At 45.6% G+C, this 15,511-nt stretch overlaps 1 protein-coding gene across 1 annotated transcript in view; it reads right to left on the reverse strand.

Annotated features, from left to right (window-relative positions):
• Positions 1–14,632, reverse strand: part of PCBP2 (poly(rC) binding protein 2) — a 48,172-nt gene extending 33,540 nt beyond the window's left edge. The window contains exons 1-2 of the mRNA XM_077483843.1: positions 14,388–14,632; positions 1,285–1,430 (exon numbers count right to left, since the gene is read on the reverse strand). Of these exons, the coding sequence (XP_077339969.1) occupies positions 1,285–1,353 (69 nt within the window). The 5' untranslated portion in view covers positions 1,354–1,430; positions 14,388–14,632. The remainder of the gene's footprint in view (positions 1–1,284; positions 1,431–14,387) is intronic.
• Positions 14,633–15,511: the final 879 nt, after the last annotated feature.

Consider the following 15,511-nt stretch of genomic DNA (forward strand, 5'->3'; position numbering starts at 1 on the left):
CAGCTCATGTACTTTGACTTCAGGCTACAAAAACGCTCAGATGTGAACAGGGCCATTTAAATGAATGGGATTTTGCAAACTAAAAATGCTCAGGTGTGAATGCAGCCCAAAGTTCCCTTTCATCTCAGCAATATTGATAAACATTTGCCAGATTTTTTGTTTTGGCAGCTGTGAGTAAGCAGAGAATGGCTCTGCACTTGTTACATGAATGAATCGTGGAAAAGCCAGATTAAATCGTGACGGGGTCGAGATCGCAATTTAATGATTCGCACAGCGGACAGACAGAACATGGAGGCATTTTTAAAAAAGGGAGAAAAAAAAAAAACTGCTAAAAACAGCAGTAAAGATAACTCTCCCTGTGTGAATGAGGTCCCAAAAGTTTTTTTTTTGTTTTTTTAACAGTATACTTGCCTGCTCTGTGCAATTGTTTTGCACAAAGCAGCCTTGATTGACTTTTCCTGGACAGTGTTCATACAGAGCGTGGCTTGGCCCCGCCCCTCATGTCTGAGCCAATGAGACCTGGAGAGGAGCCACTGCTGTAATGCACTTTGTTGGATTTAGCATAGGCTCAAGTATAAGGGGAGCTGCATTCAGGTTATTTACCTTAAAGTGGTTGTAAACCCTTACAAACCACTTTGACCTACAGGTAAGCCTAGATTAAGGCTTACCTGTAGGTCCAAGCAATATCTCCTAAACCTATATGGTTTAGGAGATATTTGCCCGAAAACGGGCACCGCTGTCTACAGCGCATGCGCCGTAGACAGCGGCGCGCAGGCGCACTGAGCGTGGCATTTCCAAGAATGAAGCTGCCGCGCATGTCGACTCCCGTGCGCATGCGCGGGAGTGGCGGCTTCGCCGAATGACAGCGGCGGAGCTGCAAGACGCCACCAGCAAGATGGATGCGGCGGACTACAGGTGACAGCGGCGACTTCGCTGGCTCCTGTGTCAGGTAAGTGACACATAATGGGCTACTATGCGATGCATAGTAGTCCATTATGCTTTGCCTTTGCAGGGAATGAAAGAGGAAGTAAACCCATCAGGGTTTACTTCCTCTTTAATACATGGGAACAAAAAAAAAAAAAAAAAAACACATTATGCCTTTGGAACCACTTTACGGTTACTTCTAGGAAGCCAGGATCCTACAAATTGAAACAAACCGGAGAGGCCTAATTGTGGCTTTTAGAGCCAAAAAGTATCATAGAGAGTCTGAAAGGATGCATTTTATACATTAAAACCATAAATACTCACTTGTACCAGTAGTTTAGAAATTAGAATCATACTTGCCTTTCCATGCATCAGGAGTCTGATTGTGAGGGTAACATTCAGGCCTCCTTCAATAACACCGGTGTCCATAGTGAAACTAGTTCTGTTAGATCAGGGCAATAGTCAGAAGATGTAAAGGTAGTCTTTGGTCACAAGATAAGACAAGACTGGAAGAAAAACAAAAAAAAAAATTGACACTTGCAAGACACAGTAAGCTATGAATAACCATCATTGCACACGGTCATTACAATAACAGACAAATGGACTTGGCTCAATTTAATACAATTCAGGGCTCAAATTTCATTATAACCAATGAATCATAGGAATGCTAGATGTGCTGCATTAGCACTGAGTTTAAAGTCCAACTCTGATTTGAAGGGAATAGGTAAAAATCCTTGCTTCTGAGGGAGAGGAATGTTTTGTTTCTGTAAACCTGTGAAGGCAATTGTGCTCAGTTTACATGACAGGATGATTCCTGGCAGCACCACATGTAAGTGCTGTGGGTCTCAGATCCCACTGCTGTAGTCATGTCTCCACCTTTATTTTATTTTTTTTAATGAAGAAAATTGAATTAAAAAGACTTACGTGGCACAAAGACACAGAAAATGTACACCTAATAAACTCCTGTCCATACAAATCTGAGGGGTATACATCACTGGTCTTCAAAAGCTTAACCATGGTTATCAAAAATCTAGGCATCAACTACAGTGCAAGATTCTTCATATACACAGTCCCACCAAAGGCAAAAAGCAAATCAAGAGGGAAAGTTTGAGAATCCAGGGAGAAATGGGGAACAGGAAAAGAGGATGCCAAAGTTGTAGCTGGTACACTGTTAGGTCTGGACCAGAAACCAATGCACCAATCCACTGGTCCATCGCTGCTATAGAAGTTGATCAGAGTGTCAAACCTCTAGCTTCCACCCAGGGTGCCCATATTTTATAAAATTTTGTAGGGCAGTTTCCACCCATGTATCAGTTTGTAGATCACAGACAATGGCTTCATTTTGTGAAGCAGGAGAAGAGGGAGCAGACAAAAGAAATTTAGTGGAGTCATCTTTCGGAGAAGCTAAAAGTAGAATGTGAAGTCTCCAATCACAGTATGGAAAAAAAATAAAAACAAACACTCATTTTACAATATGTTGGAATGTTAGTTCCCTGGCTGTCATGCCAACGGCTTCAATACCATTTACCAGCAACAAGGTATTTCAGCAGTTCCACCTTCACTTCATCTTGTCAAATAGCTTGATTACCAGCATTTTAAGGTCAACAATGGCAGCCTACATATTCCTCACTAAAGATTGCCTCAATAACAATGCTGGCCATGTGCTCACATGGTTAAAAAAGTACACAAAATCATTTTCTCCCCCAACTACTTATTGCACCCATCCCCCTCTCCTAGGTCCAAGGATAGAAAAAGAATGTCATTCCATGTTGTGCTCATTCTACCTGCATTTTCCAATGCAGCTAAAGTTTTTGCCAACTGAAGCGTTGCCATATTAATGGCACTATGCCATAACACATGCCATAAGTGATTGTAAAGATATTATGTAGTCAGATCAGGATGGGTATGATAAGCCTAAAGTTACTCCAAAGCAGCTGCAGGTTCTTTTTTTTAACCTTACCTAAAACATCAATAGGCATGGCTGGTGTGTAATTGTTTTTCAAATTTAATATGACAGTTGTATTAAACAGAAGCGCATGAAAGGATTTACATAACATTTCTTAATTTGTGGATGAGGTTACCCACATACAAAGAAGTTAAACCCTTTAACCACTTGCCGACCGCCTAACGCCGATCTACGTCATCAGAATGGCACGGGCAGGCATAAGCACGTAGATGTACGTGTTTTGCCTCCCGCGGGTCGGGGGCCCGATCGGGCCCCCGCCCGGTGCCTGCGGCGGTCGGTTTTCGTTCGGGAGCGATCCCGGACGAGGGGACGGCCATTCATTCATGGCCACCCCCTCGCGATCGCTCCCGACGAATGGAAATCCCCGGTGACATCACTTCCTCTCCTGTAATGTAAACACAGGAGAGGAAGTGATGTATTCTCTCCTCCGTGTCGGTATTTTTCGTTCCGACACGGAGGAGAGCGGATCAGTGAGTTGCACCAACACATCCCACACACAGTAGAACATGCCAGGCACACTCACACCCCCCCTTTACCCCCCGATCACCCCCCCAATTACCCCTGCCCCCCAGTCACAGTGACACCAATGTCATTTTTTTTTTTTTTTTTTTTTTTTTGCATTGGTGTCATTTGTGACTGTAATAACTGTTAGGGCAGTTAGGGTTAGCCCCCTTTAGTTCTAATGTACCCCCCTAACCCCCCCAATAAAGGTTTAACCCCATGATCACCCCCCGTCGCCAGTGTCACTAAGGCTGGGTTCACATTGCAGCGGTTTATGAGAACGAATGTGATTCGCACCGCACTGCAGTGCAAATCACATCCGATCTCTGTGCGATTCGAGTTCAGCCATTCGCCGCACCCGCCGCACCCGCCACACCCGCCGCACCCGCCGCAAATTCGCACGGGACCCTTTTTTTGGCCCGCAGCAGAATCGGATCGCATGGGTGTTCACACCATGCGATCCGAGTTTGCAGATCGCACTGCGATATGCGAACTGATCTGGGGGTGTCAGTAACATTTCACTGACACTCCCAGCAGTTCGCATAGGGCAGTGTGAACTGCCGCCGGGAGGCATGCGATGCGGGAACCCGCCGCGGATTCGCGGCGTTTCCGCATCGCTCCAGTGTGAACCCAGCCTAATAAGCGATCATTTTTCTGATCGCCGTATTAGTGTCACAGGTGACGCTAGTTAGGCAGGTAGGTATTTAGGTTCGCCGCAGCTTTTTATAGCGCCAGGGACCCCCATATACTACCGCATAAAGCCCCCTGATTGCCCCCTAGTTAACCCTTTCACCAGTGATCACCATATAACTGTTACAGGTGACGCTGGTTGGTTAGTTATTTTTTTATAGTTTCAGGGCACCCGCCATTTATTACCTAGTCTCACTAGTGTACCCCTAAATTTAGGGGTGTCTACTTTCTAAAATGGGGTCATTTGGGGGGGGGGGTTTGTGCCATCTTGGCATTTTATGGCCTTCAAAACTGTAACGCCCTTAGAAAGCCTGAAGGCGGTGCTTGGTTTTTGGGGCCCCGTACGCGGCTAGGCTCCCAAAAAGTCCCACATATGTGGTATCCCCGTACTCAGGAGAAGCAGCAGAATTTATTTTGGGGTGTCATTTCACATATGCCCATGGCATGCGTGAGCAATATATCATTTAGTGACAACTTTGTGAAAAAAAAAAAAAGTTTGTAATTTTCCCGCAACTTGTGGCAAAATATAAAATATTCCATGGACTCAACATGCCTCTCAGCAAATAGCTTGGGGTGTCTACTTTCTAAAATGGGGTCATTTGTGGGGGTTTTGTGCCATCTTGGCATTTTATGGCCTTCAAAACTGTAATAGGTAGTGAGAAGTGAACTCAAAAAATTACGCCCTTAGAAAGCCTGAAGGCGGTGCTTGGTTTTCGGGGCCCCGTACGCGGCTAGGCTCCCAAAAAGTCCCACATATGTGGTATCCCCGTACTCAGGAGAAGCAGCAGAATTTATTTTGGGGTGTCATTTCACATATGCCCATGGCATGCATGAGCAATATATCATTTAGTGACAACTTTGTGAAAAAAAAAAAAAAAAAAAAAAGTTTGTAATTTTCCCGCAACTTGTGGCAAAATATAAAATATTCCATGGACTCAACATGCCTCTCAGCAAATAGCTTGGGGTGTCTACTTTCTAAAATGGGGTCATTTGTGGGGGTTTTGTGCCATCTTGGCATTTTATGGCCTTCAAAACTGTAATAGGTAGTGAGGCGTGAAATCAAAAATTTACGCCCTTAGAAAGCCTGAAGGCGGTGCTTGGTTTTCGGGGCCCTGTACGCGGCTAGGCTCCCAAAAAGTCCCACATATGTGGTATCCCCGTACTCAGGAGAAGCAGCAGAATTTATTTTGGGGTGTCATTTCACATACGCCCATAGCATGTGTGAGCAATATATCATTTAGTGACAACTTTGTGTAAAAAAAAAAAAAAAATTTTTTTTTTGTCATTATTCAATCGCTTGAGGCAAAAAAATAAAATATTCAATGGGCTCAACATGCCTCTTATCAATTTCCTTAGGGGGTCTACTTTCCAAAATGGGGTCATTTGGGGGGGTTTTGTACTGCCCTGTCATTTTAGCACCTCAAGAAATGAGATAGGCAGTCGTAAACTAAAAGCTGCGTAAATTCCAGAAAACGTACCTTAGTTTGTAGATGTGACAACTTTTGCGCAAACCAATAAATATACAATTATTGACTTTTTTTTTACCAAAGACATGTGGCTGAATACATTTTGTCCTAAATGTATGACTAAAATTGAGTTTATTGGATTTTTCTAATAACAAAAAGTAGAAAATATCATTTTTTTTCAAAATTTGCGGTCTTTTTACGTTTATATCGCAAAAAATAAAAATCGCAGAGGCAATCAAATACCATCAAAAGAAAGCTCTATTTGTGGGAAGAAAAGGACGCAAATTTTGTTTGGGTACAACATTGCATGACCGCGCAATTACCAGTTAAAGCAGCGCAGTGCCAAAGTGTAAAAAGACCTCTGGTCATTTACCAGCAAAATGGTCCGGTCTGAAAGTGGTTAAGAGCATTTGATCTCTGACTATGCAGGCACACCACATGTAGCGCACAGATTTCAGACTATCCTCTTGAAAGAAAAATCACACCACTTTTTAACGCCAGCACTGGAAGCTGCCCAGCATCTAAGCCACTACAACATTACTGAATACAGTCACTTGAGAACAGTGCCTGAGTAAAATGTCAGTCACAAGATCTGTTCAGTACAAAAAGATCAGAGGACAAGGGTTGCTAGAGGGTAAAGCCCTCAATGCCCCATCAATTAGAACTAGCACTGGATGAAATGAGCCACATCTACATGAAAGAAAACCAGTCATAGCACTAAACAAGCTATAAACCTACAATACAAATTAATGCCTACACATTAGAAGTCTAGCTAGAATCCCTGGAGGCCAAAATTTCAAGAGATCTGTGGCATTCCCATTTTAAAGTGGTTTTTGTGGTTGAAGGTTTTTTTACCTTCATGGATTCTATGCATGAAGGTAAAAAAATAAATAAAAAATTGTGCGTTTGCATTTGGGGAATAATTAAGAACAGGACACCTGCAGTAGATTGCGCACCCAGTGCAATTTGAACACAGTATTGAGAATGCACACAGGACACCACATTCTGACGTGCATGAGCCCTAAAACAAAGATGGCAAAAAAGCATTAAGGTGAGAAAGAAAATTTAACAAGTTAAAGTGTTACTAAACCCAGTAATATGAAAATATTTCATCTGGGCCCCGTCTATAAATCTTTTTACATCAACCACTTCAATACCGGGCACTTAAACACCTTCCTGCCTGGACCAATTTTCAGCTCTGTCGCACTTTGAATGACAATTGCGCGGTCATGCTACACTGTACCCAAATGAAATTTTTATCATTTTGTTCCTACCCACAAATAGAGCTTTCTTTTGGTGGTATTTGATCACCTACGGTTTTTATTTTTTGCTAAAAAAATAAAATACCAAAAATTTTGAAAAAAATATATGTTTTTTTTTTGTTTCAGTTTCAAAACTTTGTAAATAAGTAAGTTTTCTCCTTCACTGATGGGCACTGATAAGGCTACACTGATGGGCACTGATAAGGCGGCACCAATGAAGTGGCACTGATGGGCGGCACAAATTGGCATGGATGGGTATGGATAAGCGCCACAGACGGGCACTGATAGGCAGCATTGTATTATACTGTACTAATGAATGCCAGTGCCAAACAATCCATGCCAATCAGTGATGCCCATTATGGGCACTGACTGGCATCCATTGTGGTCTAGGGTGACATACCGATCACCGGTTCTTCCTATTTACACTGTGATCAGCCGTGATTGGACACGGCTGATCACGTGGTAAAGAGTCTCCGTCGGAGACTCTTTACCGAGATCATAGTTGCAGGGTGGCAGACTGACACCCCGCAACCATCGACACAATGCACACCACCGGGTTTTCATTTCCGGTCAGGATTTTGAAACCACTATGCCGCAGTGTTATCGGGCAGGCGGCAAGTGGTTAAAATACTGCCACTAGATACCTTTTAGAATAGATGATCTGTATAGCAGTGTTACATGATAAACTCCAGTTTATCCAGTGCTGAGAGATCAGGAAGGAGGAGATTTTCACTACAGGCTGTAAACATGCCCACATGTAATGTAGATATCATGTGACCTGGCTATCTGAGAACAAGCATGTTCTCTCCAGCATAAGACACAACTGAGCATGTGCAGGTCAGCTACTCTGCCTGTGTTAACTGGCCTTGCCCAGATGGACAGTGCAGGAATGGGATGATCTATACATACAGGATAAAACAGCCTTTTTACACAAAGCAGAGGATTAACCCTTTAAATTCCACAATGGGTATAATAAGCATGCTATGCAGCATATACAGACCGATTTTACTGTTGAGTTTAGTAACGTGAAAGGGATTGTAAAATCTTGTTAAAAAAAAAAAAATCAGGTTATACTTTCCCCCTCTGTGCAGTGGTTTTGCACAGAGAAGCCCAGATCCTCTTGTTCATCTCTCCTATCAAGTGCCCCCTCAGACAGCAGCTCTCTATGGGGGCGCCAAAGCTCCATGTACTCATTCATACAGAGCCAGACCTGGCACCACCCCCTCTCTGACTGCCACAGGAGCCAACGGCACTGCTGCTGTGTCTCAGCCAATCAGGAGTGTCCAGGACAGCTTAGACACTTGTGGACATTGCTGGAGAGAGAAATGGCTCAAGTAACTGGGTGCTGCAGAGTCTGCTACACAGGTTTATGTTAATGCATTAAGTACATTAAGATAAAAGGCAGAATTTTTTTTTTTTACAACTCCTTTAACCCAATTCTCAGCACAGAATGTTCACAATTACTAGAAAGTAGCAAATTGCATTCCACTACTGACAAGAGAAACAGAGCAAGCTTTGTTTGCTGCTGCATAGCAGTACAATTAGGAGGCACAAAATACAAAAATCAGATCCAATTAAAATAACTTTTTAGCAGAGTGAAAGTTTTAGGCTCCATGCACACTGGATGTTAAAATAACGTTATAAAAACACCAGCAGCTTTGCAGTGAGTCTTTCAAAGTTTTTGCAATAACGTTTCATGTTTTAGAATCAGGCAGAGAGGCCCCACGCCCTCTGTCTCCTGATTGGCTGACTGACGCAGGAGCCAATGACACCGCTTATGTGTCTCAGCCAATCAGGAGGAGCGTCTCAGATGGCTAAGGCACTCGTGGACATCGCTGGAGAACGATGGGCACAGGTATGTTTTAGGGGGTGCTGGAGGGTGGCTGCTGCACAGGTTCTCATCTTTACGCATTAAAACCTTCTGCCTTTAACACCACTTTAAGTTAACATGCTCTGGTGTGAATTGGCCCTTAAAGTAGTAATAAAAAATATTTTCTTCTATATTTGTAAACGCATCAGTATTTACAAATGTAGTACATTTAAAGTGTTAGTCAAGTCCTGGAAGAAACCTCCCCCCGCAAGTTAATGGCATAATGTGCTAGTATGCATCACATACTAGTACATTATGAAAGACTTACCTGTAAAACTGATCTCACAGTGGAACGCCGTCACCACTGATAGGTCTTCCATCTTTACCTGGTCTTCCTTTGGGGTTCGTGGGTCCTAGCCATTTGAATGGCCATGGTGCAATGACCTCACTCCTGCGCATGTGCACAGGTGCGGCACAGTGCTCGATAGCACATTCAGTATGCCCTCAACTCAGCGTGCAGTACACATTCGCTATCAACATCCCCAGCTACAACACGCGAACACCTCCCAAACGGTGCACATTTAGGGAATATTCATTCTACCTACAGGTAAGCTTTATAAATTTACCTGTAGGTAAAAGTGAAGCTTACTCCTGCTTTAATACCCCTCCAAAAACACTAAGGCTACAAGCACAGCCTCTGGGTCCATATATGCCACTTTCCTAAACTTAGTCACCTCTACATTCAAAATCCCAAGATCATGTGTCCCAAATAGACAAAGTGCCCCTGAGCAAGCTGCTTTTAATAAGGTGCAGCAAGGGCATCTTACTCTCCATCAGCTTGTGCCAATTGGTTCAAGCAGCTTATCCACATCAGCCATTATTCCCAGGGGTTTGCATGAAAGGATGACACCAGAAAGACTCCGTAGGACCCTACAAGCCAAGGAGCCCCTCCTACAATCAAAGTACAGACGAGCATTTGGGGGAAGTAAAAGGAATTCTTGCCCACAGCATCTTATATAGTAAACAAAAAAAAAAAAGAAGTTTAATACCGCTACAAAAGTACCCACCATATCTTTCACACAAATAGAACCGCCCAATATCCTGGAAACCAAAATCTGGTCACAAGTTATATGTAATACTGAATTTTCAGCCACAGCCATGATTTGACCCGAACTTAAAGAATGCGCCTCTGCCAGCATGCACTATAAAGCAGCATGATCCCGGCACTGTGCCTTGTGGCACATATGGAGGTTGAGAGTCACAAAAAAAAAAAAAACTTAAGCAAAAAAATTCTATAGGTGAAAGTATAAACGAAGGATTCAACAAAACTTATAACTGGTTATCCATTTTAACAGGCAGCATAGGGATGTAAAATTAATTACATCCTAGCAATTAGGACCAGTTTAGAAGCTGCTCTGGAAATAGCCTGTGACAACTTAAGCCTGGACACGAGCCAAAACTGCAGGCGCCACCTATTACCCTTGAACTGCAAGACCATGTGCAGACCGACATCAACATGACAATGTCAGGAGGATAATCTGTGCAAGTTTGAGGAGGCAATCACAGAAGTTGGGGGGGTCAGCTGGGCATAGCGCCAATTGCCCAAACTCAAATGAATGTTAAAGGTGAACTTTGGGAAACCAGAAAAGTCCTACCTTGCAGTGAGCTGCCCCCACACTGCAAGGGATAACTGTTTGTTTACTTGCCTGATCCAGTGGCAGACAGTACTGACCCTCGGTACCCTTACTTCTAATGCAGGGCTATGGACACTGCATCAATCTTGACAGAGGAACTTAGATCATGGAAATGCAGGGGAGAAAAAGCTGAGGGGACCAGTCTAGCAGTACAGAGGCGCCTGTGGGAGCAGAGATCAGGTAAGCAATACTGCTTTAAAGCGGTAGTAAACCCGCAAATTTTATTTATTTTTTTTAAACCTGCAAAGCAAAAGGCATAATGAGCTAGTATGCACCGCATACTAGCTCATTATGAAATACTTACCTTAGAACGAGGCCCCGACATCTGGCCCGATCCACGCCGAGGGAGCTGACACGCTCCCTCTGCTTCTCTTCTGGGTATCGCGGCTCCGTCGTTGTGAGTGGCCGGAGCCGCGATATCGTCACTCCCGCGCATGCGCGCGGGAGATTTCAGTCCGGCCGGACGAGCGCTGCCGGATTTTCACGGCGAGAACCCCCTTGTGCGCATGCGCCGCTGCAGTCAGCGGCGCATACCGAGGGGAATATCTCCTAAACCGTACAGGTTTAGGAGATATTTTTTTTACCTACAGGTAAGCCTTATTATAGGCTTTCCTGTAGGTAAAAGTTAAAAAATTGACCATACAACCACTTTAAGCTTCAGTCACAAAAACAGGTGCATTTTCTGCATTAATGCAGGTACTTGCTGACAGATCTAGCAGAAGAGTCTGTGTAAAATGTGCAAAAAGTCCTACTTTCGTAAGCAGCTAAATTCAGTGCACATTTTTGTTTGTAGACAGCTGTGAGCAGCCCCCATTGATTCCTATAGTTTCTGTTTTTAGATACATCCAAAACGATACAATGTGTTTTGGATACCCCTTGAAAGAATGTTAACCTTCAGAAACACGTTCAGGGTGAAACCCGTACTATTTTTTTATTTTTAAAAAGGTGAACTTCTCCTTTAAAGTAAAAGACAAAAAACTTTAAATCCAGGTCTAAGTCATAATGTACCCCTAGGTAATAGATACTAGCACACATTATGACACTCGTCAAATGGAGCCCTCTAGCGCTGCAGAGTCACCATTCCCAGGAACTTCCATCTTTGTCCAGTTATACTTCCAGGTACGGTCTCTTTGGCTGCTTGATTGACCTGTCTGATGTCACATCACCATGGCACACAGCCACATAAATGTGGTCTGATCTATGCGGCTCAGATCACATTACCCGCTGACAGGCAGGGGTTGGGCATTTATGACAGAAGAGAACACTAGGGTCTCTTGTTCCACAACCCTTGCCTGTCAGCATTTTTTGGAAAAAATTAGTTCAAACTAATGCACAGCCTCACTGAGAGGGGTTTTAGGTTTTCCGGCATTCAGCTTTAAATTCCCTATCGGTATTATCTTCACATTCATCAAAAGACATGTGACTGAAGTAAACAGGGGGGCTCCAACATATCTGCATACGCAGACTTGATACAGGTGTGGATACAGATCCAGGTGAATAAAAAAAATACACACAGCATGTACAGGACATACAACAGCCATGTGGACCACATTATCACACTGAAGGACATGGGTGCGACCAGAGCCAGGAGCTCTATTTTGCAGACTCCAAGATCAGTGTACAACACTCATCTGGACCCAAATTGTTGCACACCACCACCCCCCCATCACAAGGAGAATGTGACAGATGACCTTGAAGGGCCAGTTGCTGTGGACACAATTTACTGATGTTTATTCTCAGGATTGTGTTGAAAGAAAGATCCTAAGGCTCCGTTCACACTTGCGTGACCCCAGAGATGCACAATTTCCAGTGCGACTCATGTCCAGGGAGTATAAAGTTCAAACAAAGTAGGGCAAGAACTGATCTGAACGGGGTCCAACGAATAGAATAGGCTGTGACTTATGTCCAAAGTTACATGACAAATCGCATAAGTGTGATTGGAGCCTAAAATGTTCCATGAAGACCTGTGTAAACAGATAAAACTCCTTCATTGTCAGTGTTGCAGTATATGTGTGTATATATGCATAAAGATACATAAACATGTATGCACACAAAATCTTGGATTTTTGTTTCACGTTCTGTACTCCTTGCTGTATTTGGCAATGTTCACACTTGTGCAGGTCAGGAACGTGTGCATAATTGCCCGTTTATCCCACCAGCAAGCAAAACCTGCTGCTCTGTAGCAGATGTGTTGGGTGCCATTAAGGCTGTATAAAAACCAAACATTTCAGCTCATCAATTCCTAGATTTGATGCTTGCATTAATTTTTAGGCTCTCCCCCGTTATTTTCACCAGCATGTCTGTTTTTCAGAGGAAATTCATGTAAGTGTAGCAGTTAGAAGGTAATACATTTCTGTAACAGCTTAAAGAGGAGCTCTAGGCTTCTTCAGAAAAAAATAAAACTCAGTACCTACAAATACTGTAGATGCAGAGTTTTCATTTTAGGACGCTTACCTGTCTAGGCATCCTCCCCCAAGCCGATTTTTCAATTAGCACCAACATCTTGACTAAGGCAAACCCGTAGCAAAGTGATTTGACTTCAGAGCCAGTTTCCTACTGGTCCCATCCTACCATAGAGGGGACCAGCCCAGATGTGTGATCCTACCATAGACGGGACCAGCCCAGATGTGTGATCCTACCATAGACGGGACCAGCCCAGATGTGTGATCCTACCATAGACGGGACCAGCCCAGATGTGTGATCCTACCATAGACGGGACCAGCCCAGATGTGTGATCCTACCATAGACGGGACCAGCCCAGATGTGTGATCCTACCATAGACGGGACCAGCCCAGATGTGTGATCCTACCATAGACGGGACCAGCCCAGATGTGTGATCCTACCATAGACGGGACCAGCCCAGATGTGTGATCCTACCATAGACGGGACCAGCCCAGATGTGTGATCCTACCATAGACGGGACCAGCCCAGATGTGTGATCCTACCATAGACGGGACCAGCCCAGATGCGTGAGCCTACCATAGACTGGACCAGCCCAGGTGCGTGAGCCTACCTACAATGGATAGGGCCAGCCCAGGTGTGTGTGCGATCCTACCTACAATGGATAGGGCCAGCCCAGGTGTGTGTGCGATCCTACCTACAATGGATAGGGCCAGCCCAGGTGTGTGTGCGATCCTACCTACAATGGATAGGGCCAGCCCAGGTGTGTGTGCGATCCTACCTACAATGGATAGGGCCAGCCCAGGTGTGTGTGCGCGATCCTACCTACAATGGATAGGGCCAGCCCAGGTGTGTGTGCGCGATCCTACCTACAATGGATAGGGCCAGCCCAGGTGTGTGTGCGCGATCCTACCTACAATGGATAGGGCCAGCCCAGGTGTGTGTGTGCGATCCTACCTACAATGGATAGGGCCAGCCCAGGTGTGTGTGCGCGATCCTACCTACAATGGATAGGGCCAGCCCAGGTGTGTGTGCGCGATCCTACCTACAATGGATAGGGCCAGCCCAGGTGTGTGTGCGATCCTACCTACAATGGATAGGGCCAGCCCAGGTGTGTGCGATCCTACCTACAATAGACAGGACCAGCCCAGGTGCGTGAGCCTACCTACAATGGATAGGGCCAGCCCAGGTGCGTGAGCCTACCTACAATGGATAGGGCCAGCCCAGGTGTGTGATCTTACACACACAGGTCGCACAATGTGACAGCCATGTGGATCCTGTACATAACACACCCCCCAGGTGTGGCGGCCAGGTCCTCGGATAATGGGTGTGCCCAGAGCCATGTGTTGTGTGGATCTGTACACAGCACTCATCCAGGCCCCCCAAGAGGAGGCGGCGACCTTGCACTGTACTCCGGGCTGTGTGCGAGAGGAGAGGCCTTGTTTACATGCCCCCGACCCTCCCCTAGGAGCAGGCAGGTCCCGGCGTGTGACCTCCATTGGCAGGCCCGAGTCCGGTCACGTGGTGTGGCCCTGTTCTGTGAAGGGTTAAGGTGGAGCGGCCATGGAGGGGGGAGTAGTGCGGTCCCCTCACATGGCCGGCCTGAGGCCTATGAGCCCCGTCGCTGTCCTGACAACAAAGCCGGGAAGGGAGTGGATAGAGAGCGATGCTTACCTTCACGCTGGACGAGGTGGAGAGAGGGCAAGAGCGGGACGGAGACCGGGGAGGGAAGGGAGAAGGGGGGGAGGAAAAACAAGGGAGGAATGGGGAGGAAGGAACGATCCGGAGGCGAAGGGGGCCCCGGGGAGGGAGGGAAGGAGAGAGCCGGGCGGGCGAGGAATGGCGACGGCGGGAGGGGCTGGCGGGAGCTGCGGCTTCTGCTGCTGCCTCTGCTGCTCTGGGAGGGGGGAGGGAAGGAGGCGCGCGCTGCTATCAACCCGCCCTCACCGGAAGTCAGCGTTTCTCGCCGCCAGCCGCCAGGGGACGCTCCAGGGGAAGCCATTTATGAACTTGGCGTGAATATAAATATCAGACAAGAAAAAGGAAAACCGCTGAAGCTATGAGTCACAAACATAATGTTGAGCTGGCGGTTTGGTATGCTCGGGGTAGGGAAAAAACACAAACAAACACACAAACGTCTCAAAGCCCAACATCAATGCGGCGGGTCATGTGTATTGTTAATACTGCGTGCAGGGGCGCCATGTTTCTACACCCTTCTAAGGAGTCGCCTGGTGTACGGCGTGCTCCTGCGTGATATCTGCGAGTACCAAGATGGAGACCTCGGCGCGTGACGTTCTTTTTATTAGGCGCTTTCTTTCGCTAATTATTGGAAATGAGGCGACTGTCCTTCTATTATGTCAAATGTTTATGCTCACGGTGGCTGTAAAAGGCAGCAAAGACTCTTCTGTCTAGGAAACAATGACGGCGGGTTACTAAGATGGCTGGTGGGAAGAGCTTAGGCAAGCTGGGTTGTCTTGAGTGAAACAAAATGGCCGCGGGAGCACTTCCGGCGTCAGCTGATGGTCATTGTCCTACGCTGCAAGATGGTTGATAGCTCGTTGATGTTTTTAAAGTAAACTAGTAGGCTTATTTTTTTGGGGGGGGGGGGGCAGTACTAACCTTCCCTACTGAATGTAACTTTCCTGGCACTCCTCTTCACTCTTGATATACTTTGTTACTGACATAGGACAAGCATAGAGATCACAACTCTAATTATGGGTTGGTTCACCATTTACCAAAACTAAAGGGTGCCTGCATAGAAAAACTCTCCAGCTTTGACCAAAGTTAAATAACGAACG

Source organism: Lithobates pipiens, unplaced genomic scaffold (assembly GCF_037356315.1).
Source record: "Lithobates pipiens isolate NorthernLeopardFrog02 unplaced genomic scaffold, aLitPip1_a1.2 Scaffold_16, whole genome shotgun sequence".
In the NCBI taxonomy this organism is placed as follows: Eukaryota; Metazoa; Chordata; class Amphibia; order Anura; family Ranidae; genus Lithobates; species Lithobates pipiens.